The sequence below is a fragment of the Lissotriton helveticus genome, chromosome 8, assembly GCF_964261635.1.
Source record: "Lissotriton helveticus chromosome 8, aLisHel1.1, whole genome shotgun sequence".
NCBI classification, from domain to species: Eukaryota; Metazoa; Chordata; class Amphibia; order Caudata; family Salamandridae; genus Lissotriton; species Lissotriton helveticus.
In genome coordinates this window covers 1,296,025,670-1,296,053,385 of record NC_136069.1, presented here as the reverse complement: position 1 = coordinate 1,296,053,385, position 27,716 = coordinate 1,296,025,670, and the positions used below count along the sequence as shown (strand labels likewise).

Sequence of the window (27,716 nt, the reverse complement as noted above, 5' to 3'; positions counted from 1 at the left end):
GTAGCCTTTACCCTGATGACTTTTAGATTCTATCAACATGTTCTCCAAACACGAGATATCAGATATGCTATAGGTACATGTCGTCCTGACATCCCAGACTTTAGCCTCCTCTTCTAGTGCCAGAAGTCAGAGCCCCCCAGCTCTCCCCAGGTACACGTCATGGCCCGTTTGCGCGCACCAGTAGGTTAAAGGTTCCAGCTGCCCAGGTAGCCCCCTCCATGTATCCACCCATTTATGACACTTCTGTGACGTCTACATCACGTGTCTCCGTGCACGCCCTGTGCACGCCTTCTTTTCACGCCCATGTGTTCTTATCTTTCGTTTGTCACTTGTTACGCCTACTGTATTCAATGCAATTGTACTGTTTTACTATATATACTGTATAATGTTGATGTGATGTTGCAGCTGCCATTCCATTCTATTCCATGCCATCCTTTTCCTGAGGCTCGAGCCATCTGATTAAATCCCGTTTGACTCAGACACCACGGATTTTGCCTCTTATTTATTGAGCTATCCTTTTCATTTAATGCATAGAAAAATAGTACCGGTAATTATTTATTTATTTACCACATAATGGCGCCCGAATAGGGACGAGCCCCTTCCCCACGCGCCGGCGATGTAACGCAGGCCCCCTGACCCTTCTACAGCCGTGACGGACCCCTACTGTGCACGTGCAGATATTTCTGCTTCAAGTCTCCCTCAGGCCCACGGAGGAGACGGAGACTGCGGTCCGGCATCCAGACGAGGCGGTGAGGAAGGCGGGTCGTCCCGACCAGAGCCCAAGCCGAGAGAGCAAGGTCCGAGGTATCTGGAGGCCCACCTGTTTCCGAAGCCCGAAGCGCATGCGTAGTGCGTAGCAGTAACCAGACGTCGTAGCAGTCCAGTCCAGTCCGAGGCCTTCAGTTTTGCTTCCCGGTGAGTACCGTTGCTGGGGAAGTATCTAGACGGGTTCATTAATGCCCGGTCCGACGGGTTTGGGTACACAGATTCGGTCCGACGTGTTCACTTAGGTGGATACGGTATGACGTGTCTCTTTAGGAGACCGGTATGTTCTGTACTGTTTTAGCAGTGCATCCAGTTTCTGTACTGTTTTAGCAGTGCATCCAGTAATTCTAGTAAGTCTGTTCTCGAGAAATTCAAGTATTATGTTTTCAATGTATTTAGTAGTATCTGTTCGAACTGTTATTAATGTGTTTTTGCTGTCGTGGTATGAGTGATTGTTTTGCTGTTCATTATTGTGTTCATTGTGTATTGTGTTCAAGTTCAAGTACGGTTCAAATATGCCGCTGTTTTCTAAGTTACGTCAGATAAAAACCAGAAAAGGGTTACTCGAAGAATCAGTTCCTGTCCCTCCTAGGGACAGTCCTGGACATTTCATGTATCATAAGCATGGCTTAGATGCCATATTGTATCTAGATTTATGGGTGGATTACACCAAGCATCTCGAAGAGAAATATAGATGGCCTGTTTCAGGAACATGGGATGCCGAGTGCATCATGAGAGTAGAGGAAGCATTATGGAAAAAGAAAGCCAGACAATCCCAGAAAGATGCCATAGAGTTATGGCGTAAAGAATCCCATAAGAGAACTGAAAAGGAATTCAGAAAAGCCGAACTAAGTAGGGAATCCTCAGAAAAAGCCCAAGAAAGGGAATTACTAGAAGAAGGTGAACGAGTTAGAGCAGAACAATCAGACAGACAAAGAAATGCCCTTAATAAAGGTATGTATCCTATTCTCGCCGAGGGTGTGCCTAGGGCGACCCCGGAAACACTCTGTAATTTACCGCCACCATTGGTCCCGACTAAGCTACGTCATAAACCGACCGCAGCTGAAATCTTCCTTTCTTCCTACTTAGATGACACTGTCCCAGAATATGCTAACCCGAATCCTGCTCTGCCTGTTCAACCTCAGCAGCCTGTTAATAATGTAATTACTGTTCCTCCAGTCGTGGGTCCCGGGAATCCGGTCCATGTGCCAGTACCCCCGGACCAACCCACATTACGTACACCTGCTTTACCAGTCACGTTACCAGCAGCCGCACATTCAGTATTAACTGACGATTCTAGTTCCGGAGGAGCAGGGGGAGGTACTCCTATCACCCCGCCTCAAACCAAGCGCCTGATGCTGAGAGACGCAGCATTACAGCGTACGCCAAAAGTGGCCACGTACGACGCACTCAAGAAGTACCTTACTGATTGTAGATATGATCCAGTGCCAGGTGAAGATTACATGATATTGCATTCCGTACGTTTACGACGAGTTGCAAATTTTTTGACTACCATGTCAGATATGAAAGAACATTTAGACAGAATATATCATTTCATCCGAACAGGGGAGAAACCAGAAAGTATTCACGAAGCCATGGCACATAGGAAAGTCGAGACTCAAGGCATGATTTTGCAATTTTTAATAAATTGTTTAATAAGAGAACAGGATCGTCCTGATAAAAATCCAGAAGAGATGAAAGTCCTGACAAGATGGAGTGACAATATAGCAGACGGAAAACACAAGACGCAGAATAGTATAGAAACCATGTACAGAAAGATTCGTAAAGAAATTATAAGTATACACGAGAGGGAAAAAGCAAGAATAGTAGCAGAGAAAGAGAATGACTCTTCAGACGAAGATGTAGACAACGAGAATCCCACCAGAATAGCGTATGTAGGTAGGACAAGACCTTCTGATAGACACACACGCCTAGACTACAAGAAAGCTTTTCCTCCTCCCGTGCCAGAACAGTGTTCTCTTGAACAAATATTCCAGGCTACCGATAAAATTCTGAAACTACGAATAGGTTACAGTGAACTTAGTACCATGCATGAACAAGAACTAGCCCGATCAGCAGTCCGATGGACTAGTGATTCTGCCACGTATTCAGACGAAGTAGTGGCTAAAATGTTTCTGAAACTGCCCCAGCCGAGCAGCGACTGGTGGGTATGTACATGATCCAGCACCTCATTACACAGTACGAGAGTCAGCATTCTGATCCAGGTCCGTTATATAATGTGCTGAACGAGTTACTCCTAAACAGATGGAAAGGTCTAGGTACCGATTTAATTAGTGTCATTTTAGAACAGCGCCACAAATACAGAGCGTTCCTGACTCCGCATTTTGTTCCTGTTTCATCCCCATTCTACATAGATAGACAGAATCCGTTGCGAGAAGTGCATCCTGTTAAGGGAACGGGGGGTGACCTCGAACGAGTATTTGTTTACACCCCTATAACGAAAATAGAACTACTAGAAATGAAAAAGTTAGTGCCCTGTCACGATAAAGATCCAGCAGGGTTCCACCGAGAGTTAAAAGACATGCTCTGTATGGGAGAATACACGTATCCTGATATCATCAAAATGTTAAAGGTCCTGTTGCCTGCGGGCATATATGAAAAACTTAAAGAAAAAGAATGGGAGGTGGGAGAGAAAAAGATTGATTGGACCGCGTTAGAGAACGAAGATAACACACGAGTCCCAGGTACTGGTCTTGGGGCTAAAGCCAAAGAATTGCCCGAACTGTTAATACAAGTCTTGCCAAGATTACTAGCCACGAAAAAGGAAGACTGGGATGCCATCTCAGCCTGTAAACAGAAACAAGATGAAGACACTAGTGATTTTTATTCCAGATTTGAGAAATGTTTCATTATTAATAGCGGTTTAAAGACAAGTAGTGAGTCGTATCCACATCTTTTTGTTACTAAACTAGTTGAGAATTATTTACCGCAAGTTAAAAATCGAGTACTAAAGGTCGATAGTACATGGCAAGCTAATACCCCGTCCCAAATGCTCCAGATGTTACAGTACCACCAGAACCGAATCAGGGAAGAGCAAGAGCACGAAAGAAGACGTATGAAAGACACGAAAATGAAAGTATTAGTTGCACAGTCTGTTCCAGCAGATAGTCAGAAGAGGGGTACGAATCAGACAAGTCATTCTGCAGCTCCTATTAAAGGGACATGCAATTACTGTAAACAGCCAGGTCATTATATAAACGAATGTGCAGTTATGAAACACAACATAGCTACAGGTAAGACGAAAGAGAGACCGCGTCCTCCTAGACAAGAACATGTTCCGCAGAATTCGCAACCGCCGCAGAACGCACAACAGACAGTTACAGTACCGCAGCCTATAGCTGCCACACAACACGTTACACAACAGATGTACCAGTACGCACAGTCTGATTATCCAGAATATCAGCAGTATTCATGAAACAGCCTAGAGAGGGAGGTTGGCTTGCCTCTCATCGAGGTTCCTGTAGATCAAGAGGGTCCCTATGTACACAGTCAAGTATTAGGGAAAGACAGAAAGTTTCTGATTGATACAGGGGCAAGTAGGACTACCATCAGTCATGACGAGGTTCCAGGGGCTCCTCTCTCAGGCTCAAGAAATGTTTCCCTGGGATTTTCAGGAAAGCCTATTGTTAATGAAATATCGAAACCAGTTTCCCTAGAAGTTGGTCCATTGTCCCGAACTACAGACTTGTTACTTACGAAATCATGTCCAGAAAATTTACTTGGTATTAAAACATTGAAAGAATTAGGAGCAGTCATATGCTGTTCTCCGGAAGGAGTGAGATTGTTTTTACGTGATTTTAAAGGACATTATGTGCTACGTGATTTTGATCCAAGATTACTGAATGTTCCACAGCATTTATGGGCGCAAGGTCCAACTGATGTAGGTTGTATGCATATTATACCATATCGTGTCACTCTGAAACAAGGTGTTGTATTGCCACGAATCCGACAGTATTAATTGCCACCTGAGGCTGTAGCAGCCTTATCGAAAATTATTGACGAGCTCATTGCTCAAGGAGTAGTTGTAGAAACTGACTCCAATGTATGTAATTCTCCTATCATTCCGATTCTTAAACGTACTGATCCAAATGCACCTCCAGTCTATCGATTAGTGATTGACCTTCGAGAACTTAATAAATGTATCATACCCCAGTACCCAGTGGTTCCAGATATCTCTTCCCTAATGACTGCCATTGATTCTGAAGCAGAGTTCTTTACTGTTATTGATCTCAAGAACGCATTCTTTAGTGTCCCCATTCATCCAGACAGCCAGTTCCTTTTTGGATTCTGTTTAAATGGAAGAAGCTATAAATTCACACGTGCTCCTCAAGGTTTCACAGAAAGTCCCAGTATTTACAGTCAAGCACTTAAAAGACAACTAGACAGTATTCACATGCCAACTGACACTGCCCTGCTCCAGTATGTCGATGATTTATTGATTACAGCCCGTACAGAACGTGACTGCGAACGTGCATCACTGACAGTCTTGTATTTTCTGGCAGACATGGGGCACAAGGTGTCCCCTTCGAAACTGCAATTCTGTGTCCAACAAGTGGTATACCTTGGACACTTGTTGTCCAAGAGGGGTAGACAGTTGACACCTGACCGTATCCAGTTAATAGCACATCTTCCACAGCCCAAGACACAGAAGGAGGTACGAGCTTTTATCGGCCTCACTTCTTACTGCAGACAATGGATTCCTCAGTATGCATATCTAGCCAAACCACTGATACAGTTAACAACACAGGAGGCAGCGTCATCGACTGTCCTCCCTTGGACCCAGGAACATACACTTGTTTTCAATGAGTTAAAGAAAGCCTTATGCCAAGCACCTGTTTTAGCGACACCGAACTATAGTAAGCCTTTTACACTTTTTGTTACTGAACGTGATGGTACAGCATTATCTGTTCTCACGCAAGATCAAGCAGGACAACACAAGCCTTGTGCTTATTTTTCTATCACATTAGATCCAGTAGCCCAGGCTCTGCCTGCGTGCCTCAAGTCAGTTGCAGCCACAGCTCTAGCTATCAGACAAAGTGATTCCATAGTGTTAGGACACTCCCTGACAGTACAAGTTCCACACTCCGTGGAAGTTCTTTTAAACCGAACACAGACTCAACACTTGACAATTGCACGTTTAACAGGATATGAACTGACACTGTTTCAGCCACACATAGAAATCAGACCTGCAACATTTTAAATCCTGCTACACTGTTACCCTCGACTGTTTCAAATCCTGCCACACATGATTGTGTGGAAGTTATTAGCACCATGACAAAGCCAAGACAAGACTTGACGGACATTGCATTACCTGATCCAGACCTGACACTTTACGTGGATGGTTCATGTATGAGAACAAGTACAGGAGAGTTAGTAGCCGCGTATGCAGTGACTACTGAAACTGAAGTTATAGAAACACATCGTATTGACACCCTGTCTGCTCAAGCAGCAGAGCTCATCGCTCTGACCCAAGCCTGCGTACTAGCCAAGAACCTGAAAGTAAACATATATACGGATTCACGTTATGCATTCGGAGTCGTACACGACTTTGGAGTACTCTGGCAAGAAAGAGGTTTCATGACCTCTCATGGAGCCAAGATTCAGCATGGCCCCCTCATTCAAGCTCTGTTAGAAGCAATACATTTACCGACAGCCATTGCCATTATGAAGTGCAAAGCACATACGAAAGCCACTGACGCCATTTCCCAAGGTAACGATCTAGCAGATCGAACAGCCAAGCTTACAGCTCAGACTCCAGACATTCCAGTTAACATGACAAAGACAGACGTTCCAGTCCCGACAACTTGTATGACAGTTAAGGACCCTACACAAGACGTACTAGACATACAGTCACATGCTACCCCAGACGAAATCAAGAAATGGTCTGAACAAGGAGGGGTCCAGACAGATCAAGGATGGTTGACGAAGGGAAAAGCCACATGGTTTCTCCCCGACTCTATGGTTCAAGTCATTATTAATACCGCACATAGTCCAGCACATTTAGGAGAAAAAGCCATGTTAGACAGTATCCAGAACCTTTGGTTTAACAAGCATTTACGAGCAGCAGCAAAGCAGAAAGTACGTACCTGCATGATCTGTTGTCAGTTCAATCCAGGTAAAGGTGTCCCCGTGGAACAAGGTGGATTCCATCCTCCTGACCACCCTTTTGAAGTCCTCCAGATGGATTATATCCAGATGGAGCGATGCCGAGGTTTCAAGTATGTCCTCGTAGTTGTATGTGCTTTGTCCAGATGGACAGAAGCATATCCAGTCCCAGATTACACTGCCGCGACCACTGCCAGGCAGTTGGTTCGTGAGTTTTTCCCCCGCTATGGTTTGCCCAGGGTCGTGTATTCAGATAACGGCCAGCCATTCTCATCCGAACTCATGAAACAAGTATCACTTCTGTTAGGGTACCAGTGGAAGTTCCACTGCGTACGACACCCCGAGGCAGCTGGCCTCGTCGAGAGACACAATCAAACTCTGAAAATCCGTATTGCAAAAGTCTGTGCCGAGAAAGGTGTAGATTGGATGGTAGCACTGCCAGTCGCCCTTTTTTATATGAGAATGGTCGCTCACTCCCGTTCAGGTCTGTCACCCTTTGAAGTTGTTTTCGGTCGTCCCCCAAACATGTGGGGTACACCTATGCCTCGTAAAATAACAGATGTTGACAGTAATATGCTGACAGATTACCTAGCTTCCTTGATGTCTGCACTACTCTCTTGTCGTTCACAGGTCGCGGCTGCCTTTCCAGACAACACCCAGGTGAAACCGCACGAGGTCGTTCCAGGAGATCTGGTATTGATCAGGAATTTTGATCGTTCAAGTCCGCTGGAGCCCCGCTGGAAAGAGCCGAAACTAGTTCTGATGACCACAAGGACCGCCGTCAAGATAGAAGGAAGAAAAGGGTGGCTACACTCCAGCCACGTCAAAACGTTTCCATGGACTCCGTCCAAAGACTTTTCTCAAGGACTGCCCCGATACTGACTCTAAACTTCCCCTGTTGGAGAAAACTCCGCAGCAGGAGTATAAATTAAAGTTACGGTCTAGTAAGTCAGACAGTTTAATTGTTTAAGTCCCTCTCGGGTGAAGCGGTTAGACAGGTTCCTGACATGTATGAGATAGACCCACATAGTGAAAGAGTTAGACAAACTCCAAGAAAAAACGTTATTGTAAAAATCTGCGAAGTCGATGTATTATTACTTTATTGTTTATGTTATTTCTGAGTCTCACGATCACATGCATAAGTTATGTTTTACATGTATTTCTTCCTCCTTTTGGTTCGCATGTACATCTTTCCTCTAATGATACAGTAGAGCACACGTTTAGTGAACTACCTCCTCACGAGTTATCCTACCGACTTGCAATGCGTAACAATTCTTTTATCCGTATGTTACACTATTCACACCAGACCAGCAATGCCACTAATTGTTGGGTGTGTGGTCGACTCCCCCCTTTCCAGACACCGAAGGGAGTTCTGCCACTCTTTCCCTATCCGTTTTCACACAATGGTTCGTGTGGAGCATGGTTTACATTAACATCATCCTCAAACGATAAGTCTCTTTTGAATAGAACATGTGTTCCAGACAAGGAAGGTCTTTCCCATAGGACAGGGTTAGATCTAGAAAATGAAGTATATGATCTAGGTAATTTTTCCTCCAATTTCATGGTTTTGAATGTTCAGTCCGAGACTACTCCAGATTTGCCTGCTATAACAGTTCTACCAGTGAAAGGCGAGTTATGTGTTAGAAAGAATGGTTCAGTACACCTAGGACACAGTGATTGTACTACTGTGGTCGAGTATAGTGACAGTGGGAAATCTACTTTCAAAGCCTCACGTCATTCATATTTTGTATGTGGTCAGACCGCATATGTACGTTTGCCCCTAGATTGGGATGGAACATGTTACATTGCCTTCCTACTGCCACCAGTTTTTCTAGCCCCATCCGATTATCACAGAAATATACATCTAGTACACGTCAGACATAGAAGGGAGATCGAGTCCCCAATTGTCGATCAGACTGAAACTGCATTAGAACAGTACACAGACTTCAATAAAGGTTTCTTTTTCTTCATAGGTCCTGTCCAGAATAGTAAGTTAATACGTAGGTTAACCAGAACCCTTGAAGCAGTAGTGAATGAGACTACTTCCGCTCTAGGTAACTTAACCGAAGAGCAATCTGCTATGAGATTTGTTGTTCTTCAGAACCGCCTTGTTCTTGACGTCATACTGGCCGATAGGGGCGGAGCTTGTAGAGTCATCGGATCTAGTTGTTGCATTTTCATTCCTAATAACGCACCGTCTGTATATTCAGCTATAACAAGACTTCATAAAATTGCCCATCAGCTACACCAGAATCCAGGCACCTGGACTTGGTCCGGTTGGCTCTGGAGTATAATATCTGCCTGGGGATGGAAAGTACTGTCATTCCTAGGAATAGTAGTAATGATCATATTCAGTTGTTGTCTCTGTTTACAATGTGGCCCAGCGATTTGCGGCTTGTGCGCTACCTCTTGTATTCCAAGTCCAAAGTCCCATTCCCAGAAGATAAGAGACGAGCAAATGATGCTATATGAACAGATAGATGGTATCATGAATATTGATGTTTCCTGATGGAAACGTAGGGAACAAGGAGGGAATGAGGAAAATTGAATTTTGCCCTGTCATGTGTCCCTACGTGTTCCCCATCGTATGTTATATGTGCATGATTAATATGCATATTTACTCCCTTGACCGAATAAAGACGCAATCATGGTTGTGTCCAACGTTAGTATGCTAGTTATCCAGTCCTCCTGAAAGCAACAAGTATTAGGCCTATGTTGCCAACGTCTTTACATTGTGCACGTTAATTCATCGAGTTGTCCCCGTTTCTAGGCCTTACAGGGCCCGGACATCAGATTCAAGCCTCAAGTCTCCTGAAACCACTCCGAGGAGCGATGCAGCCCCTCCCGCATCCCTGACCCTTCGCTTACTTCCTGCCAAGCAGCGCGGTGCCCGGCCTGGCCTGCCTGCCTGTCTGCCAAGAATATGTTATGCCTCTAGTTATCAGTTCAGCTCCCCGGCTTCACATTCCTAGCTAACGAACCACATAAACATCTTCATCTATAGTCTAGCCTTTCTGTCTCCATGCAAGAGAATTACTGAATTAATGTCCATAGAAGATTCATAGCACACGCAATACATTAAGAAATATATGCATGCACCAGCCTTAGTGACAAGTAGCCTTTACCCTGATGACTTTTAGATTCTATCAACATGTTCTCCAAACACGAGATATCAGATATGCTATAGGTACATGTCGTCCTGACATCCCAGACTTTAGTCTCCTCTTCTAGTGCCAGAAGTCAGAGCCCCCCAGCTCTCCCCAGGTACACGTCATGGCCCGTTTGCGCGCACCAGTAGGTTAAAGGTTCCAGCTGCCCAGGTAGCCCCCTCCATGTATCCACCCATTTATGACACTTCTGTGACGTCTACATCACGTGTCTCCGTGCACGCCCTGTGCACGCCTTCTTTTCACGCCCATGTGTTCTTATCTTTCGTTTGTCACTTGTTACGCCTACTGTATTCAATGCAATTGTACTGTTTTACTATATATACTGTATAATGTTGATGTGATGTTGCAGCTGCCATTCCATTCTATTCCATGCCATCCTTTTCCTGAGGCTCGAGCCATCTGATTAAATCCCGTTTGACTCAGACACCACGGATTTTGCCTCTTATTTATTGAGCTATCCTTTTCATTTAATGCATAGAAAAATAGTACCGGTAATTATTTATTTATTTACCACAGAACCTACTGGTAACCTTCAAGATACTTTGCATTACCTACGGGGAGCACTGGACTGAGGACCCAAAAAGTTTACTAAGCTAATCAACGACTACCCAACCTTCAACCTCAGATCAGCAACCAATAACATGATAATTCAAGTTTCATTCACCAAGAAGGTGTCAGTGGGAAAGTCCAGGGAACATGAGGTCTGAAAGCCTTTAATCATCTGAATCCAGACATTTGCAAGAGATATTCAAGTTCCTAAGGAAGGCTTTCACTTCTGTCAGGCCTTCACTCATGCAATTCCCTGAGCAACTGGCTGTCAATTAGGAGTAGGCGACAGTGAAACTCTAGGCTACATATCAAAGTGAGCTAAACGTCTTGGAACAGCCGAAAGGTTACAGCATGGGGACATTAATTTTGCACTGTGAATATTACCTGTTTTGTATATCTTTTCTTACTAGATTTCACTTCATTCCCTTACCCTCCAACTATTTTCTTTTCCCTCTGAGAAAATCCGAAGATACCTACAAGTGATGTATGATACCTTGTAAATACTAAGCTTGGGCAGAATTTGGATTTCACCAGAGCAATCAGAGTAATATCGGTAATTCTGTGGTACTCTTTGATATGGAATTACCGATAATTATGCGGTTACTCCTGGCCACGTAATTAAGAGTATTTTGCGGGAAAACCATACTACATTTAGCAAATGTGAGCAGCCGCTAGTTATTCATATGCTGCATTTAGTGATGTCTTTTAGTGCAAAATGCATCCTCACATCCATTTTGGATAAGAAGCTGCATTTTTTGCAAAAAATAATGCTAAATGCCGGTAGTAAGTTGGGGGAAAATCCTATCCTAAGAGCAAGTGCGAGAAAATGCTTGCGCTCCATATTCGTGCTCTGTTGCAGTTAGCACTATTATTTTATTGCAAAATGCATCCTTGCGTGCCTTTGGGACGAAAGGGAGCATTTTTGCGGTAACTAATAGTGCTAAAGACAGAATTACTCTTTTTGAGGAGTTCTGCATTATTGGGCTTAATCTCATTGACTTTTTGAGTTATTCCATGTGATTAGCCTACACAAAACTATGCAAATTACACCCATGTCTAGTGAATACTAATACACAAATTGCAATTGGGATTTGTTTTCCACATGTACCTTGAAGTAACCTGGAATCAGATACCAGGCAGGCCCTAATCAAGGTCACTGCTTAAAAATGGAAATTCTGACATAGGTTTTTGCCACTAGGTGTGTGATCACCAGCACTTACATTGAGGCAAGGTCTGCAGATGGAACCCACCTGCACTCTATTTAAGGTACCAGGACTTACTTTTAATCATCAGAATTTGACCCAGAGAAAGAGAGAGAACAGAAGCAAAGGTGGAAAGGAGGAGCAAGAGAAATGTAGAACAAACAATTACAAATGGAGGAAGCAAGGATGAAAAATAGCCTTCTAGAGTAAGATAAAGGTGCAGTAAGAGTGTGTTGGTAGATGAAATAAAAATGAGGTGGTACCTGCAATTTTACCTGCAACAGGAACGGACCAAACCAAGCTCAATCAGAGCCCATGTTTGCCGGGGACGAGGCTGAGCTAATATCCAAAGCCACCACTATCCACGTTGTAAAAAAGCATGGATTCTGTTAGGTAAAATATGAGTCGAGTTTTGGGGTGTATTGTGTTGCACATGTTAGCCTGAGCCACAAACGTGGGAGACCATTTTTATTGGGAGATATGTGGGAATGCAGAATAGGAGAACATCTGTTATTGCCAATTGGATTTCTCTGCATTTGTACCTTCCAAATGTAAGCCAGTGTGTAAGACAGCATTTTGTAAAATGCTAGTATGGGTACCACAAATTCAGAGATATACAAATAAGCATTGCTCTCAAACTCAGTATCCGTTGTACATTTTTCTGAAATATGTAGGTCTTCTTCATACCCATTTTTCACTCATTTCATTTTACTATATGAATTGCTCTATCCTGTAATCAATTATAGCCCATTGTAGGGTGCAGCTCAATTGTTGACTCTGTTCACCTCAGTTTTTGGAGAACATACAAACGCTATATATCTCCATGATCAAAAGGGTCTAGCAGACATAACAGCATATAACTTTTGTAAATTAGCCATTGTGAAAAAAAGTTACAAAGGAAATATTGTAAAAAAATGTTGCTTTTTCCTACTCATTTAAAAAAAATATTTAAGCAGTTAGTTTGTTTGAGAAAACCTTGAGGGGTCTACACAGATGATGCTATGCTGAATTCCGAATGCTGTCTGCTTTTCAGAAATGTATAGTTTTCTGTTATCACCCATGAGTTTCACACTTGTTTCCACCACATACTAGAAGTTGGTTGAAAGCACAAAAATGAGGAAAAATTGACCTCTTGCAACAAACCTAAAACTGTGGTAAAAAAGTGTTTTTTCATACAGCTCTGCATTTTCATGAAAACTAGGACTATGGCGATTTTAGCAGAGCCAACCTTTCATGGGTGTCGTTTTTAAGAAAAAACTGCCACTTTTTTTGCAAAGCACTTTCCCCATTTCTCCCCCAAAAACAAAATGAAGCTATATTTTCCTTGTTTTATCAGTCCCCTTCAGGGTAATGCCCAATCCTGGGTATCTTCAGAATCCCCATGATTTTTTTTAAAAAGGATGCACATTTGTCATGAATACCTAACTTGGAAAAAAGTTATTGAGGTGTAAGTATAAGGTACTTCAAATAGCCAAAATGAGCTAAGTACTGAGATGGAACTCCTCATCAGCTAAGGGGTTAAAATAGTCTGACATAGCTTCATTGCACACAGTGCCCATGGGAAGACTCTACATACCCTGCATTACTTCTTCTTTAAATTAAATATGTGCTACATGACAATCACTTTTAAAAAAAACCTGCATGTTTTGTAAATACTTGAAAAACACAGGTTTTGTCTATTTTGAGGGTTAGGCAGCTGAATAGAAACTGATAATCACTGATTTCAAAACATTTGGAAAACGCGGCGAAAACACTACTGAAATCTACACAAAATAAACATGGAAAACAGGCCAGCCTACCCAATTTCAATATCATCAAACAGTTTTCCACTGTGAGGAGTCTTCACATTTCCTACAGCTGTCTTCCAGGGTTCATTTTCCATGTACCTTATAGAGAATGCTAGTAGAATTATGAAAAACTTAATGTATGCATACCTGTGTGGAGTGCAATCATCCATGCTACAAGCTTATGAAATGAGAGATTTCGGTCAATCTGTCTTCTTACGCTTCGCCCGCAGCACTGTATTTCCGAAAGATAAAAACAAGAAAAGTGTTTACTCTTGGGGATAAGCATACAAACAGTTCCCTGCCGAGGTGGTAATGATCAGCAATATCACATCCATTTTGTAAAAACAACATCATTCATTTTGTCATCGCTATATTTGAGCAGCTTTGTTCATGTGTATATGGTGTGTGTGTTAGGCCATATATTCTGGTACTAGGCCCACAGTATCAAAAAGGACAATGGGAGAAAAAGCTCTCTAGGGCAATCAGAGACCCTTATTTTTAACAAAAATTATGGTACTATCATACTCATGACCAAGTCTCCAGATATCAATATATTTTAGCCCCTTCATGACCACCCCAAGCACCTCTTTATAAACACATTTCTTGAGAACAGCTGAACAGACTTACACAAAATAATGAAAAGCATGCATTCTGAGTAAATGTCTACATTTTTGCCAAATTTGGTGTAATTCCATTCAACTGTCTTTTTTGTATCGTTTTTAATGGAAATTAACATTGGACAACAATGTTTTTCCCCCACCCCCTTTCTGGGTCCTGATCTCCCTGATACTTTCCAGGAATGAGCTGAGGTGGGTGATCTTTTCCAGAAAGTTTCATGACGACTGGTCATATGGCACCTAAGTTATTAGCTAAAAAAATATGCTGTTGCTATGGAAACTCTAATTTGAATATACACAGTAGTGACCACCACTGTGTAATATATATATATCTCATATTAAGTAATATTTTGAAATACTGTGTAAAATTATTGTTAACAAATATGTAGCATTTATCTTACAGGCCCTGGGCACATGTAGTGCACTTAACAAAGGACTTATAAGTAAATTGAATATGCCAATTGTGGGTATGCCAAAGTTTAATACAACTCACATAGAAATCCTTGGGTCTGAAGTGGGGAGGTAAATGGTCAGAGATACTGAGAAAATCACACCGAAATATCTGTGGAATGATCCCTTTCAGGACGTAATCCCTCACCCACCATAAGTGACATGCTTCGTCATCATTCAGAAAAAGTACTGTGTAGGAAATTATGTTAAAACTAGCTAGTCAAAACAAATTACGTGCTTTATTAGTGTATTCTCACAGTTCCTACACAGTACTTTTTCAGTTGCGCTGCACCCTCCTCCAGCTCATATCGCTCTTATCTGTTGAATTTAGAATATTCCTTATAGAGTAGAACAAAAAACGTCCCTGAGCTCCTCCCTCTCAGAGAGGGGGTTGTAGCCCTTGATGGGACCAGGCCTTCCCACTAAGAGGAGAATCCCAGATGATGAAGCATGCCACCTATGGTTGGTGAGGGATTACGTCCTGAATGGGATCATTCCACTGATATTTTTGTGTGATTTTCTCAGCATCTCTGACCATTTTCCTCTCCACTTCAGACCCAAGGATTTCTATGTGTGTTGTTTTTAACTATGGAATTGGGGATACCATCCTTTGCAGGTCTTTAAACTCTTTTTTTATGCCAATGTTACCATGTTTTAAGGAGTTGGCACGGGCACTTTAGCACTGGTTAGCAGTCCTAAGGCCAATGAAAATAGGTCCAACGAAAATGGAGGAGGAGAGGCAAAAATCTTGGGGGAAGACCACCCTAAGGTTGACAGGCCTAACATTGTTAAAACAACACTCAACTCCTCTTAAGAATGTAAACAAGGATTATCAAATTGCAAATCTTCTACCTATGGGATTTGTCAAAGTGAGAAACCAGAGGGGAAAACAAACCCAAAACTCTTTACTATATTAATGTGTGAGAATCTGTGTAATACAATACCTGTCTACAGGCTTTAATACAGTTTAATAACAATCTACAGGCCTACTGGCATTGACATATGATTTTCACAATAAATATTTAGGTCTACTACATTTGTCTTAACCCCTTGCATGCTTATGACGAGCTCAGCTCGTCATGAGGCACAGTGGAGCTGCGCTCATGACGAGCTAAGCTCGTCAACTGCCGCGGCCGGCCCACGCACTGCTTATTCCCATCCTGTGCGGGCGTTCTATGGGAGTGGGCGGAGTCATGACGAGTCCAGCTCGTCATGAGCACAGCTCCACTATGCAACATGACGAGCTGGACTCGTCATGAGTACCGTGGTGCCGTGTGCGGCCCCTCCCCCCGCACCGCTGGAGAATTAGCCCCGCGAGGAAGGGGTTAAATGTTCATAATAAAAAGATAGTCCTGTGGCTTCTGACATAACTTTTACAAATGAACCAATCAGGCTATAGCCTTAATTATTGGGCTGTCGCTATAGCTGTTATCCACATAAGCTTTCAAACAAGGCAACTACCGGTATACAGCTATAGAATTACAAATATATAAAAAATTCAGTCGATAAAATGATGCACAATCCCTCCTCAAAAGGCATAACAAGGATTATCACGGTGCAAACCTTTTACCAAAAGGGTTTGTGACACTGAGTAACCAATACCGGAACCCATGCCCGCTAAGGGACTCTCAAGATTCCTTGTAATAAAATGCCTATCATGAAGCTTTAAATACGTTAATGTCAATCCACCCTCAAAAGCCTATTGGCTTTAGTATATGCTTTTCACAATAATAGGTCAGAACAACTGCCTTTGTTGTATATTTTCGTAAAAAACAAATCAGGTCAGTATCCTTGGTCACTGGAATGTAATCATATACAACAAAGTCCTTCTGTGTTGAATATAATCTTTCCCACAAGGCAACAACTTCAATATAAGTACTCCTCATCAGCTAAAAATCAAAACATCTGACAAAGAAAATCTGTGCTCAAGGATATCGGTATTTAGACAGAACGAAGGTCCTCGCTTAACCGTTGTAGAATTATAAATATGCACAAAAATTAAGTTCACAAAACAATGTACAGCCTTTTCCAAAATGGCATAACAAAACCTATCAAAATACAAAATTTCTACTCTGAGTGTTTGTCGCAGAGGCTGCCCAACACAAAACCCCTCACTTACCTTGGTAATCTCTGCGATTCCCTCTAACAAAATATCTGTCCTCAAGCTTTAATACAATGGAATGACAATCCACCCTGCAAGGCCTGTTGACTTGCTTTTGACCAAAATCTGCCATGCCTACTGCCTTTGTCATAGCTTTTATTAGTAAACAGAGCAGGCCTATTCAGTTGATCAATGGCTAGTGACCATAACCAACGCGGTTCTGCTGTGAGGAGTATAAACTTTCCCTCAAGGCAAAAAGTGCAGTATAAACACTCTTTTTCAGCTGATGCACACAACTTCTGCCCAATCATTATCAGTTCTCAAATTAATCAACATTTGAGGGCGGAAAGAATCTCCCTAGCTCTTTTCCTGTTGATCTAATAATGTCCAACTTTCGCTTCCCTGTCAAGCCACACTTACAAAGGAATGACTTGTTTACACGAAGAATTAACAAATACTCTCGGTTTAATTCATTAACCGAAAAGGGAAGGCAAAGAGTCCTTGGTGTAGTCAAGGCGCTTGGCGTGAAACATTTATGTAGCACTGACTGAACAAATAAATTATCCTTCTTCTGGTCTCAGAATAGTGAAATTGGACTTGCCACTTCAAACACAGATTCGTGTGATACGTGCAGGCTTGATGGCCGCCCCCAGCACAAGGCTAGTTGTGAAATTGCTGTGTTCTGTTGAAACTTTTTTCCTTCACTCTTTTGTAAACGATGCACAGAGCAAACGAAATGGAAGAGGAAGCTTCCCACCGCAGAATGTGAAGTGAAACACCCGTCCCAGAGTTCGCAAATAAAAACAGATAAAAGGATTGAGGAAGGAACAAAAGCGTAAGCGTCTGTTTCACATTTACTGACGCCCAACTTTTAACGACCAAGGACTGGAATGGTTTATTTCACTGTTTCTGCTCAATTTCGGGTATTGTACTAGACTGGCCTTTAGGGCTGCCTGGCACTGCTGGCTAGGCCACTTAAAAGGGCAGTCGGTGGGGCCAATGTTTTTTTTGTTCCGTGGGGAGTGACGGTACCGAAAAATAAACAAGCATTTGCAGTGCAATTGGTCTCGCATTTGTGAAAGTTAGAGTTGCTGGCATTGTAAATGACAATCCCCCAGATTCATCAATGTCCCGATTTGCGATTCCTTAATGGCGATTATTAAGGAATCGCAAAACGGGATTCATGTAGAAATCGCAATATTATTTGCGATTTCTACAGCTTCCTTATTTGCGATTAGCAAATTGCTAATCGCAAATAAGGAATGACTCCCCATTCATTCCTATGGGCCTATTTGCTAATCGCAAATAAGGATGCGATTTCAAGGGTGCCAGGGGTGTCCAAAGGACCCTGTAGCACCCCTGAAATGTCAATGTAGACTGATGTTGCGCACACACATGTCCAAAGGACATGTGTGTGTGTAACATACAACTTAGAAAAATGCACTAAAGTGCATTTTTCTAAGTTTTCGCTATTTACCACGAAGTCAGACTTTGCGGTAATTAGCGGCAAAAAATAGCGAATTCACAATTTTTAAAAGGTTCATGAATAGCATTTAAAGAATCTCTAATTGAGATTCCTTAAATGCGATCGCAATTTGAGAAATCGCAATTATTTGCGATTTTTCAAATTGCGAGTTCATGAACCATTGATAAATTCCAAATGCCATTTTTGCGGGCGCAAACGGACAATTTTGCGATTCGCACCGTTTGCGCTCGCAAAAATGCTTGATGAATCTACCTGAATGTTTTTTACTTTTATTTTTTCTTTGTAGTGGAGCGATCATATTTGCATAGGGCTATTGCCATTTGTATGACCCTATGGCGTTGGAGAAACGGAAAATTGGAAATAGGGTATGAGGGAGAGGAGGTGGAAAATAAATGATACTAATGGAAACATTATTTTAAAGAAGCATTTGCAATGCAATCGGTCTCGCCTTTTGGACCCTATTTGTATTAAGCTATGCAGCACATTAGCCTTGGTGCTGAAACACCTACTGTTCTTTAACATGGAGGGAAAGTAAGCACCAAACTGCATGAAACGCCAGGTATGGGAACACATAGAGAGAAATATTGATTTCAGCGGGAATTGGTATAGTCCAAAGCTCTGTTTTCAATATAAAATCAGGGCGTTCGGTGGTCATATCACTGAAAATAAAAGATTTGAAAAAAATATTACTGTCTACGGGCGCTCGTGGAAGACAATTTCTATGGACTTGAATCTAGAGAATGCTAAAGTTTACGCTTTACAAATAGAAATACGGGATTATAAGTTATTCTGGTATTTTACTGACCTCTGCTGGTCGTTTTCTATCAAGAAAGTTAAATAGAGGCAGTTGCCAGAAAAATAAAAAAAGAAAGTCCCTCAGGAGAAAACAATTCTGGTATTTTACTGACCTCTACTGGTTGTTTTCCATCAAGACCGTTAAACAGGGACAGTTGAACAGAAAAAAGTCCCTCACCGGAAGCAGACAAGTCCTAGGGCTGATCTCCAGAGCCCACAAAGTACATACAGGTATAAGTATATACTAAAGCATATACAAGAAAGTATATACTAAAGTATATACAGGAGGTCTTGAATGCTCGACCTAAAAATAGGGAAGGAGTTGTTGTAAAGGGTCAGGGAGATTGCATGACAGGAGAGAGCATGATACCAGAGCAGGATATGAGCATGAGAGACAGAGAGCGCGAAAGAGGCTTTAGGGAGAAGTGTGCATGAGTGACAGGGAGAAAGGGATGGTTAGAGAAGAATGGGACAGGGAAAATGAATATGAGAGGGATTGTGGAACAGAGCGAGGTTGCGAGTTTGTGAAGAAGAGACTAGCGCAGAATGGATGAAAGAGAGAGCTGGGAGGGTTGGTACACAGAGAGGAGAAAGTGAGAAGTTGTTTGGAGTACTCAGCATTCTTGGCCGGTGCAGCATGAGGGCAGGGGAGCAAGATGAAATCCTGCTAGTAACCCTCCTGTGGAATACTATATTACTGGTTTTTAGAAGTTGTTTGTGTGCCAAATAACAACAAGCATTGGCAAATCATGAGCGAGGCATGCCTAGAAGGAGTGACTACGTGAGGAGGAGGAAAGAGGGGGGAAGAGGAGGGGAGGGAGCAGCAGTCGGATATGGCATAATGGGCAGAGTGACTGACCTTGAAGCTGGGGAGCCAAGTTTGAGTCTTTGCATTGGCTCAAGCATCCTGCGTGCCTGAAAATTGAATCTGCCCATCTGTAATGCAACTGGTGGTCATGTAAAGTGCTTTGATCACTATGGGTTGAGTTTGCGCTATATAACACTAAAACAATCAAATAAAAACAGCACTGTTGTGGGAGGGGTGAGGGGGTGGCTGGGTGGGGGGCAGCACGGGGCAATTTAGTGGCAGCAAAGGTGCCAAAAACACAAAAAAGGAGTGTTGTGGGAGGGGTAGGGGGTCAACACAGGAGATTAACTGGCAGCTTGAAATTGTACTCCTGATTGAAGGATGTGTTCATGTGCTGCAAATAGCAACAATGAGTTTGTCCCGAAGTGCCAACAAAGGCTGTATACACTGGCCCTAGTGCACAAGTGCATGCTGAGACTTGCACTCGCACCAGCCTCAGTTCATTAAAGGTGCAAGAGCAAGAGCAGAGCTTTGATGTGGGAGGTTTGGGGGGCCAGCATGAGGAATATTAAGTAGTGGCAGAAGCTTAAAAACACCAAAGCAAACAGCGTGGCAACCGTGAGCATTTGAAGATGCCCATGCACGGAGTAAACAGAACAATGAGCAGCGGTCAGATGTGGTGTAACCGCCAGAGCGGGCGACCTTGACACTGGGGAACCAGTTGTGAATCTCGATGTCGGCTCAAGATTCTTGTGATTGTGCACAAATTATTTAATCTCCTCGTGCCTGAAAAATGAATGTACCCTTCGGGTCGAGTTTGCGCTATATAACACTGCAAAAAAATTAAATAAAAAAAGCAGTGTTTTGGGAGGGACGAGGGGGGTGGCTCGTTGGGGGGCAGCACATGGAGATTAAGTGGTGGCAAATGTTCAAAAAACAACAAGCAGTGAAAGCAAATAAAAGAATGACGGGCTCGATGCGCAGCCAAGGATAGATAAAGCAAATGAAAAGTGGGATGGGCTAATAAAAACAAACAGCAAAAGCAAAGGAAAAGTGAGATGGGCTAATGAGAACAAGCAGGGATGGGTGGAACAAAACAATTAAAAAAAAAGAGTTCTCCCTCACAACAGCTAAAGAAGGAAAGCGTAAGGGAACCGTACTTGGCCGGTGCTCCTTCGCTTTAAACGGAAGTGAGGTATCGGCTGCACAAATGAGTTAGGAGGCAGAAAAGAAGAGCAACACTGCAGTGAACCTATGGAAAGCAGCAGGTGGGATCAAAGTCGTTTTTAGGGTCACAACATGTCTTGCCGAGAGCGCATGCGCACTGCCAAGGCTCGACCTAAAAACAGCCCACACTTGTGCCCTTTAAACTGGCGCATCTGACAGTGCCAGACTTCCACATTACCCGAATTGTGAGTCCAACAATGTCATTGTATCACAAATTATCACTTATAATGTAGTTTTGGCATTCGCGGTTATGGAAGGTAAGAGTGTTACTGAATTGCAGTACGGACAACAGGGATAATTGAAATCATAACGGTATCCCAAAAACATGTTTAGGAAACATCAATATACTTTACTCCAGAATCCTTTTACTAAAGGAAATAATCATTGGGCCTGGCATCGCTAACTAAATGTACCCATATACTGGCACCGTCTTCACTTTTCAAACTTAATTGATCAATACAGGAATAGAACTCTGAGTTGCAGTGGAGACTCAAGCTGAAGCATTTTTGTTAATATTTTGATTGCAATGTTGTGGTCTAGAACTTTAAGACAGTTGACTCAACGGGGTTGCAAAATAAAACGATAAGAAAACACTCCCACATTAAATCAAAACTAGTGAGTTATCCCTGAAGTATAGTCACCCATTACGTCAGACTAGATTTCACAGAATACATGATACTACACAAGAAAATGATAGCTTTGGGAAATAGAGGTGTTATGTGACAAAGTAAAAAAAATATGATATATATCCCCTTTTAGGTCTGGCGTTAGCCAAGACATTTTGATTTTAATAAGATTATTTACATATTATATTTAAAGGGACTTTCAGCAAGTCCTCTCCTTTCATTCGTCTGCTGTTTCGAATTTCATATTTTTCTCCCACCCACTTCAGCTTGCTCCTTCAGCCAATAGCTAACTTCACTGTGCGTGATGACATTCTGCTCTGTCACAAGAGCAAATACGGACAAAAAATATTTCCTTACAGAGACCAAAATGAACATTTTCGCTTTTAGCCATTGTTTTGTTTATATAGTGACAATAGCCAAGTAGTTCCCACACTACATTTAAAAAAATGGCAAAATAAAATAGTAATTGGCAAAGTGACAGATGATTTTGGCATTCTAATGAATGTTGATTAGGGTATTTCAAACTAGTGCACAAAGCAAGTTTCTTTATCAGAATATTCAAAAGGCTTTCCAATAAATTAAATTAATTGTGGACCTTTTTTGAAAAGTATGTCAATATCGCTTTTCAGGACATCCAATGGATACTCCCATTTTATTATCATTTATTATATTATACAAACTTAATTTAGTACTTGTCTGGTGGGATAACAGATAGTATGAAAATCAAATATGAAAATCAAAGACAAAAATCAGACAAATGCTAAACAAAAATGTCATTGATAAATATTTTGTGGAAATAAATCCACCTAAGGACTTGAAAGAAAGAGTGTGGAAAGGAATCATTGTATTACTAAATTAAGGAAGCCACGCGTGAGTATATAACATTACTATCATGTCGATTGTACATTTGCATTGATGTGAAAAATGCACTTTAATAAACTGTTTTTTTTTACATTTTTTGCCACAAGTCTGACTCCTGGCCGCCATTAAATAGTGGTAGACTGTCCCTATACTTAGTCTTGTTAGATAACATGGTTTCCTTATTTGAAAAAAAGTACATTTTTTGCTCTGGCTGGCCTATACTGAAACCCAACTTGAACCTCCATTTCGAATCGGGGCCATTCGGCGTGTTTAGGTTGAGGTAAAACCGTCCAGAGTAAAGATAGTGCCACACCTGGCAGTTCTTCCCCCAGGTTAATTTACCTCCTTATTCCCAGTCTCAGTTGGAATGAGAGATATGTTGCAGGAGCAATTTTACATCATGATACAACCACCCCCGCACATGTGTCCTTGATTCCACCTGTTTTTCTTTAACCAGTTCCTCTTTGTAGAACCAAGATCAATTTGCATGGGGAATGTTAGAAATGGGGTCTCTAGTTGGTAGTGGTTTTCACCCTGTCCAAGTAGGGACCCATACTATAGTCAGGGTAAGGGAGTTACATAGCTAAGATAACCCCTGCTCACCTTCTTGGTAGCTTGGCACAAATAGTCAGGCTTATCTCAGAGGCAATGTGTAAAGCATTTGTACATACACACACAGGAACACAGCGAAAACACTACAAAAGTAGTCCACATCAGTTACAAAAAAATAGCCAATATTTAACTGAATAAAACAAAACGACAAAAATCAAACATACACAAGTAAATATATCACTTTTCTAGGGTTAAAGAAGTTCAGTCCAACGCATCCGTTCCTGCACAAAAACTATGCTTTAAGGCATTTTCTTCTTTGCATGTGGACTGCAGGGAGCAGCATACATGCAAGGATGAAAGAATGAGGAAAAATGAAAATATTTCTTCTAATTACGCCTGCTTCCATGAGGCTCAAGATTTGAGCTCAAATCCAAGTCTATAATTCTTTGTAGATGGGAATTCACATCAACATTTATGAGTGGTTGCATTGGAACACCCATGCAGCACAGATCATTGCACTGAGTTGCATTACTTTGGGTTACAAACCAACGCAAATCAGGATTTGCATTCTTCGTAAATCAATGCTGAAGTCTTTTTTTGGGGTTGAGTTAAAAAAGTAATCCAAACCTGGTGCAAACTGTTTGTAAATCTGGGCCTTAGCGTAATGGGATCAACATAGCAATGCCCCCTTTTTGATACTTGGAAAATATTAAGAAAAACTGCTATTTCACAGTTGCGTGAATGATTGATGAAATGTGGCTTGTCTCTTTAACTCAAGTTTTTATCTATGGAAAACTACACTCTTATTTATTTATATATCTGATGTCATAGTTAACATGGTGAAAATGGTATTCAACCAGCAGTGTTAAGCTGGGGAGGGGATGTGGCCTTACGGCTACAGTGGTCGACCTCGAAGGTGGGGAAGCGGTTTCGAGTCTCAGCAAGGACGCTCAACATCCTGTGATTCTGGGCAAGTCACTTAATGTTCCAGTGCCAGACAAAAAAAATGAATGTTTCCGTCTATAATGCAATTGGTACTCATGTAAAGCACTCTAATACCTTTGGATCAAATTCGTGCTATATAAAACTCTGGGGGGAAAAACATAAGCTTGCCTTTTGCTTCTGCAGGCCACAGGGTGCCTATATTTTACAAGAAAGGGAGTACAATGGTTGTAACACTGTCAAGCACACCCTAAAGAAAGCTATGTATCACTGACTCAAAGCCATGGCTACCCAGAATAAGTTGTTTAGGTGGAGACAGAAAGATGGAGACAAGTGGAGAGACAGACAAGAATACAGGCAGGTAAGCATGAAGACAGTCTATCTAGCACACAGAGTGCCAAATAGCCTGATAGGAGGAAAGAGGTGCAAATAGATAAGAACAAAGAGGTGAACCAACTAACAAATGGATGGAACAATTAAGGAGTGTGTGGATGATTGATGGGTTGCTCTATTGAATAAATAAAAAAATGGATCATGTCTTGCACCACCACAGAGCATATATATATGGCTTGTAGTAGCCGAAACGCGTAGGCCGTCCTAATCGTTGCACGATTATTTTTGCACATGGTGTGTAAATAAATGTTTGTTCAAAACTACCTGTTGCTGTGCCGTGACTTCAATTGCCGAGTTAAGAGGCGAGAAGAATCCAAGAAATATATATATATATATATATATATATATATATATATATATATATATATATATATATATTTTTTTTTTACTGCTCCAAAGTTCCCAAAGAAAGAGAAGCACTCTTACAGCAGTGTAGACTTCAAGCCTTTATTGGTATACATGCCGCCAGCATGCCGATTCCTTAAGCAGTTCTGCCAAAACAATGCCTGACGCGTTTCAGAATGCAGTTCATTCCTTCCTCAGAGGCTTCCAGCAGATTAGCGCGTGACACAGTCCCCTTATTAAATGCCTGTTGACACGCCCTGAATGGGCTGTTCCGGTGTTGGTCCTCACCGGAGCATTATGGGATTTGCAGTGTCACAATTAAAACTCCTCAAATGGATGCGCAAAGTGTGCCTCAGCATGCGGGTGCATGCTAAATCCTCCGTTGCTGTCCCAACAGTGTAACCTGGTCGATACCAGACCTACGTGGCCCCCATGCTTACCGGGGGAGGTGCTTCTCGGCGGCGGGGCAGCCGCCTAAAGATTACTGCTCCAAAGTTCCCAAAGAAAGAGAAGCACTCTATATATATATAAAAGAATTTTCCTCGCCATCTCCAGCGCAGAAATCAAGCCCACCAGTCGGACATCAGAGGAACCACTTATATTCAGCAGGTACAGCATTACCGGTTTCGACCTTCTCAGGTCTTAATCATATGCATTTCTGAGAGAGCAGGTGATCAAGGTTCAAATAGATTTTCGTTTCACCAAAAGTGAGGAAGGACTTGCGGGCAAGTTTCAAATCCAGTTTTTCGTTCTCCTTTTTCTTTGTCGCAATTATGACAAACCTCCGGATATTTAACGACCTTATATATATATATATATATATATATATCGATTTTTATGCTGGGGTTGTAAATGTATTTTTTAAATGAAAACACTGTTAATACATTTCTTTACCAAATGAAAAACCCGTGTTAATGAATTTATTTTAGCAAAGAAAAACAACTTGCACGGCTCAGCTCTTACCCAAATCGACCCTCTCAGGAAGGACAACAAATTTCGACAGACAGGCAGCAGAATCAGCATGCAGTTGAAATTCAGACACGCTGCTGGTGCTCGTGCCCAAGCAAGGGCATGCTGTAAGGGAATACAAGACAACACAGTGAAATAGTATTTGTGCAGTACAGACACAATCATCAAATGATGTTTAACGTTTAACGTTTAGTGCTCATGTGCATTTCTAGCAATAGGACATGGGTGGTGAAGGCAGACCAGGGACGTGCTGTACTAAAGTCTTAATTCTTATAAAACTTAGGAAATATAATACATATTCTGTAAATGAACGCACTTAAAAATCCTAAAAAGATGGGAGTGTGACAACATCATTATTTGAACAGTTGAAGTTAGCATCACAGTATTTCCAGCATTTTTGAAGGGTTATGTGTGAACAAGTTTATTATTTTATTAAATGGCTTTAAGAGTGTGTTTGACAAACACTTTTTAAAACTGGCTAGGAGGAAACCCCAAACGAGAAGGGTCTGAAAAACGTTCCTATTCAAATTAAAACAATCTAAGTAAAAAAAGAATTTCTCTGCATTCCAAATCGATATAAACATCTTTTTGCAAAATGTGAATGCCTACTGTGGAAGCAGAACATTCTCCATGGACCAAATTAACTTTTTTGGCTCCGCCTTGGAAGAAAACACCCATCTTCCATTCACCCCGTTTTCCATTACTCAGTTGTGTTTTCTTCTTTCCCTTTGTTTGTTATTACCTCCTATGTGTCTCTGTTTCTCTCCTGTCCTGCTACTTGTTTACTTGTCTTGGCTCTTGATAGTTCCACCATCAACGCAATTTTTACCCCATTTGATATGCTGTTTGTTTTATTATTATTGATATGGTCAATTACATAATGATTCATGTAATTAATTATATCACGTTTTATGCCATCACGAAACTCTAGGTTAAAAATTAAAGAAGGAACAATACAGAAGACATCTAGAACGTTCACCACTCTCGAATTTGATTGTGTGTTCTGTGATGGCTCAAAAGTTGGCATTTCTTCTACAGTTTGGGATGTCTCTGAACTTCAAAGTACCACGGTTGTATAAAACACAATTTAAGATATGGAACACTCCCAGGTGTCCAACAGCTGCAACAAGTACCTTGGCCTACGTCATATTTCCAGATGGGTGACTTATAGCATTTTTCAGTGCATGCAGATTTCCATGGGTCATGGTAGCCTCGAGGAAAAAGGTATTGATAGATGTGGCGCAGTGGCCAGAGCGAGTGACTCCAGAGTGCGAAGCTCACGGTTCGATCGCCGGCAGCCGTTTAGCTCAGCATCACGTGACTCTAGGCAAAAGCTCACTTAATCCCCCAGACGGCCCCCCAGTGCCTGGATACTCTTAGGGGGGATAAGTTTGCGCTTTACAAATGTGGAGTTTATTTATTTTAATGTTGCTGCCACAAAAAACAAGATTGAATAGAGTAGCACAATCAGACACGTGGCCTTTTGTTTCACTACAGGATCTCTTGCAAGTGATCCATAATGAGCATGTTCAGTGTGACGACACACTATTTCGCACATTACCATATTTCATTTCAAAGTACTTTGTCACCCTCTTCCTTTCCATCTCTTATGCTCTTCTACACTAATGCCAGTGTGGACTTTTTGTTAATATGGGATTCTGCATTTCACAAATTGTGCTACATTTTGCAGCCACAGATTTTCACTTGATGGGGACTGGTACAAGCAGCAAATTTCTTGTAGGAACAGAAAATCCACATCTCGGAGACATTTTCTCCTTGAACTAGACTCTTGGCACAATCTCGCATCATCTTTGAACCCAAGACACACTGTCAAATTCAGTTTGGATGTGCGATACAATCAAGATCATTTCACACTGTTTTTTTCAAAACTTTATACAAATTGCTCAATTTTGCTCACCCTTCTGTGTATTTACACATTCTTACT

At 41.8% G+C, this 27,716-nt stretch overlaps 1 protein-coding gene across 2 annotated transcripts in view; it reads right to left on the bottom strand.

The window, feature by feature from the left end:
- Window positions 1-27,716, bottom strand: part of CYBB (cytochrome b-245 beta chain) — a 113,961-nt gene that overhangs the window by 74,636 nt on the left and 11,609 nt on the right. For both annotated transcript variants that reach the window (XR_013599948.1, XM_078658259.1), the window contains exons 3-4: window positions 25,766-25,876; window positions 13,747-13,831 (exon numbers count right to left, since the gene is read on the bottom strand). Coding sequence is in view for 1 of the 2 variants with exons in the window: in XM_078658259.1 (XP_078514385.1) it covers window positions 13,747-13,831; window positions 25,766-25,876 (196 nt within the window). In the remaining variant the exon portion in view is untranslated. The remainder of the gene's footprint in view (window positions 1-13,746; window positions 13,832-25,765; window positions 25,877-27,716) is intronic.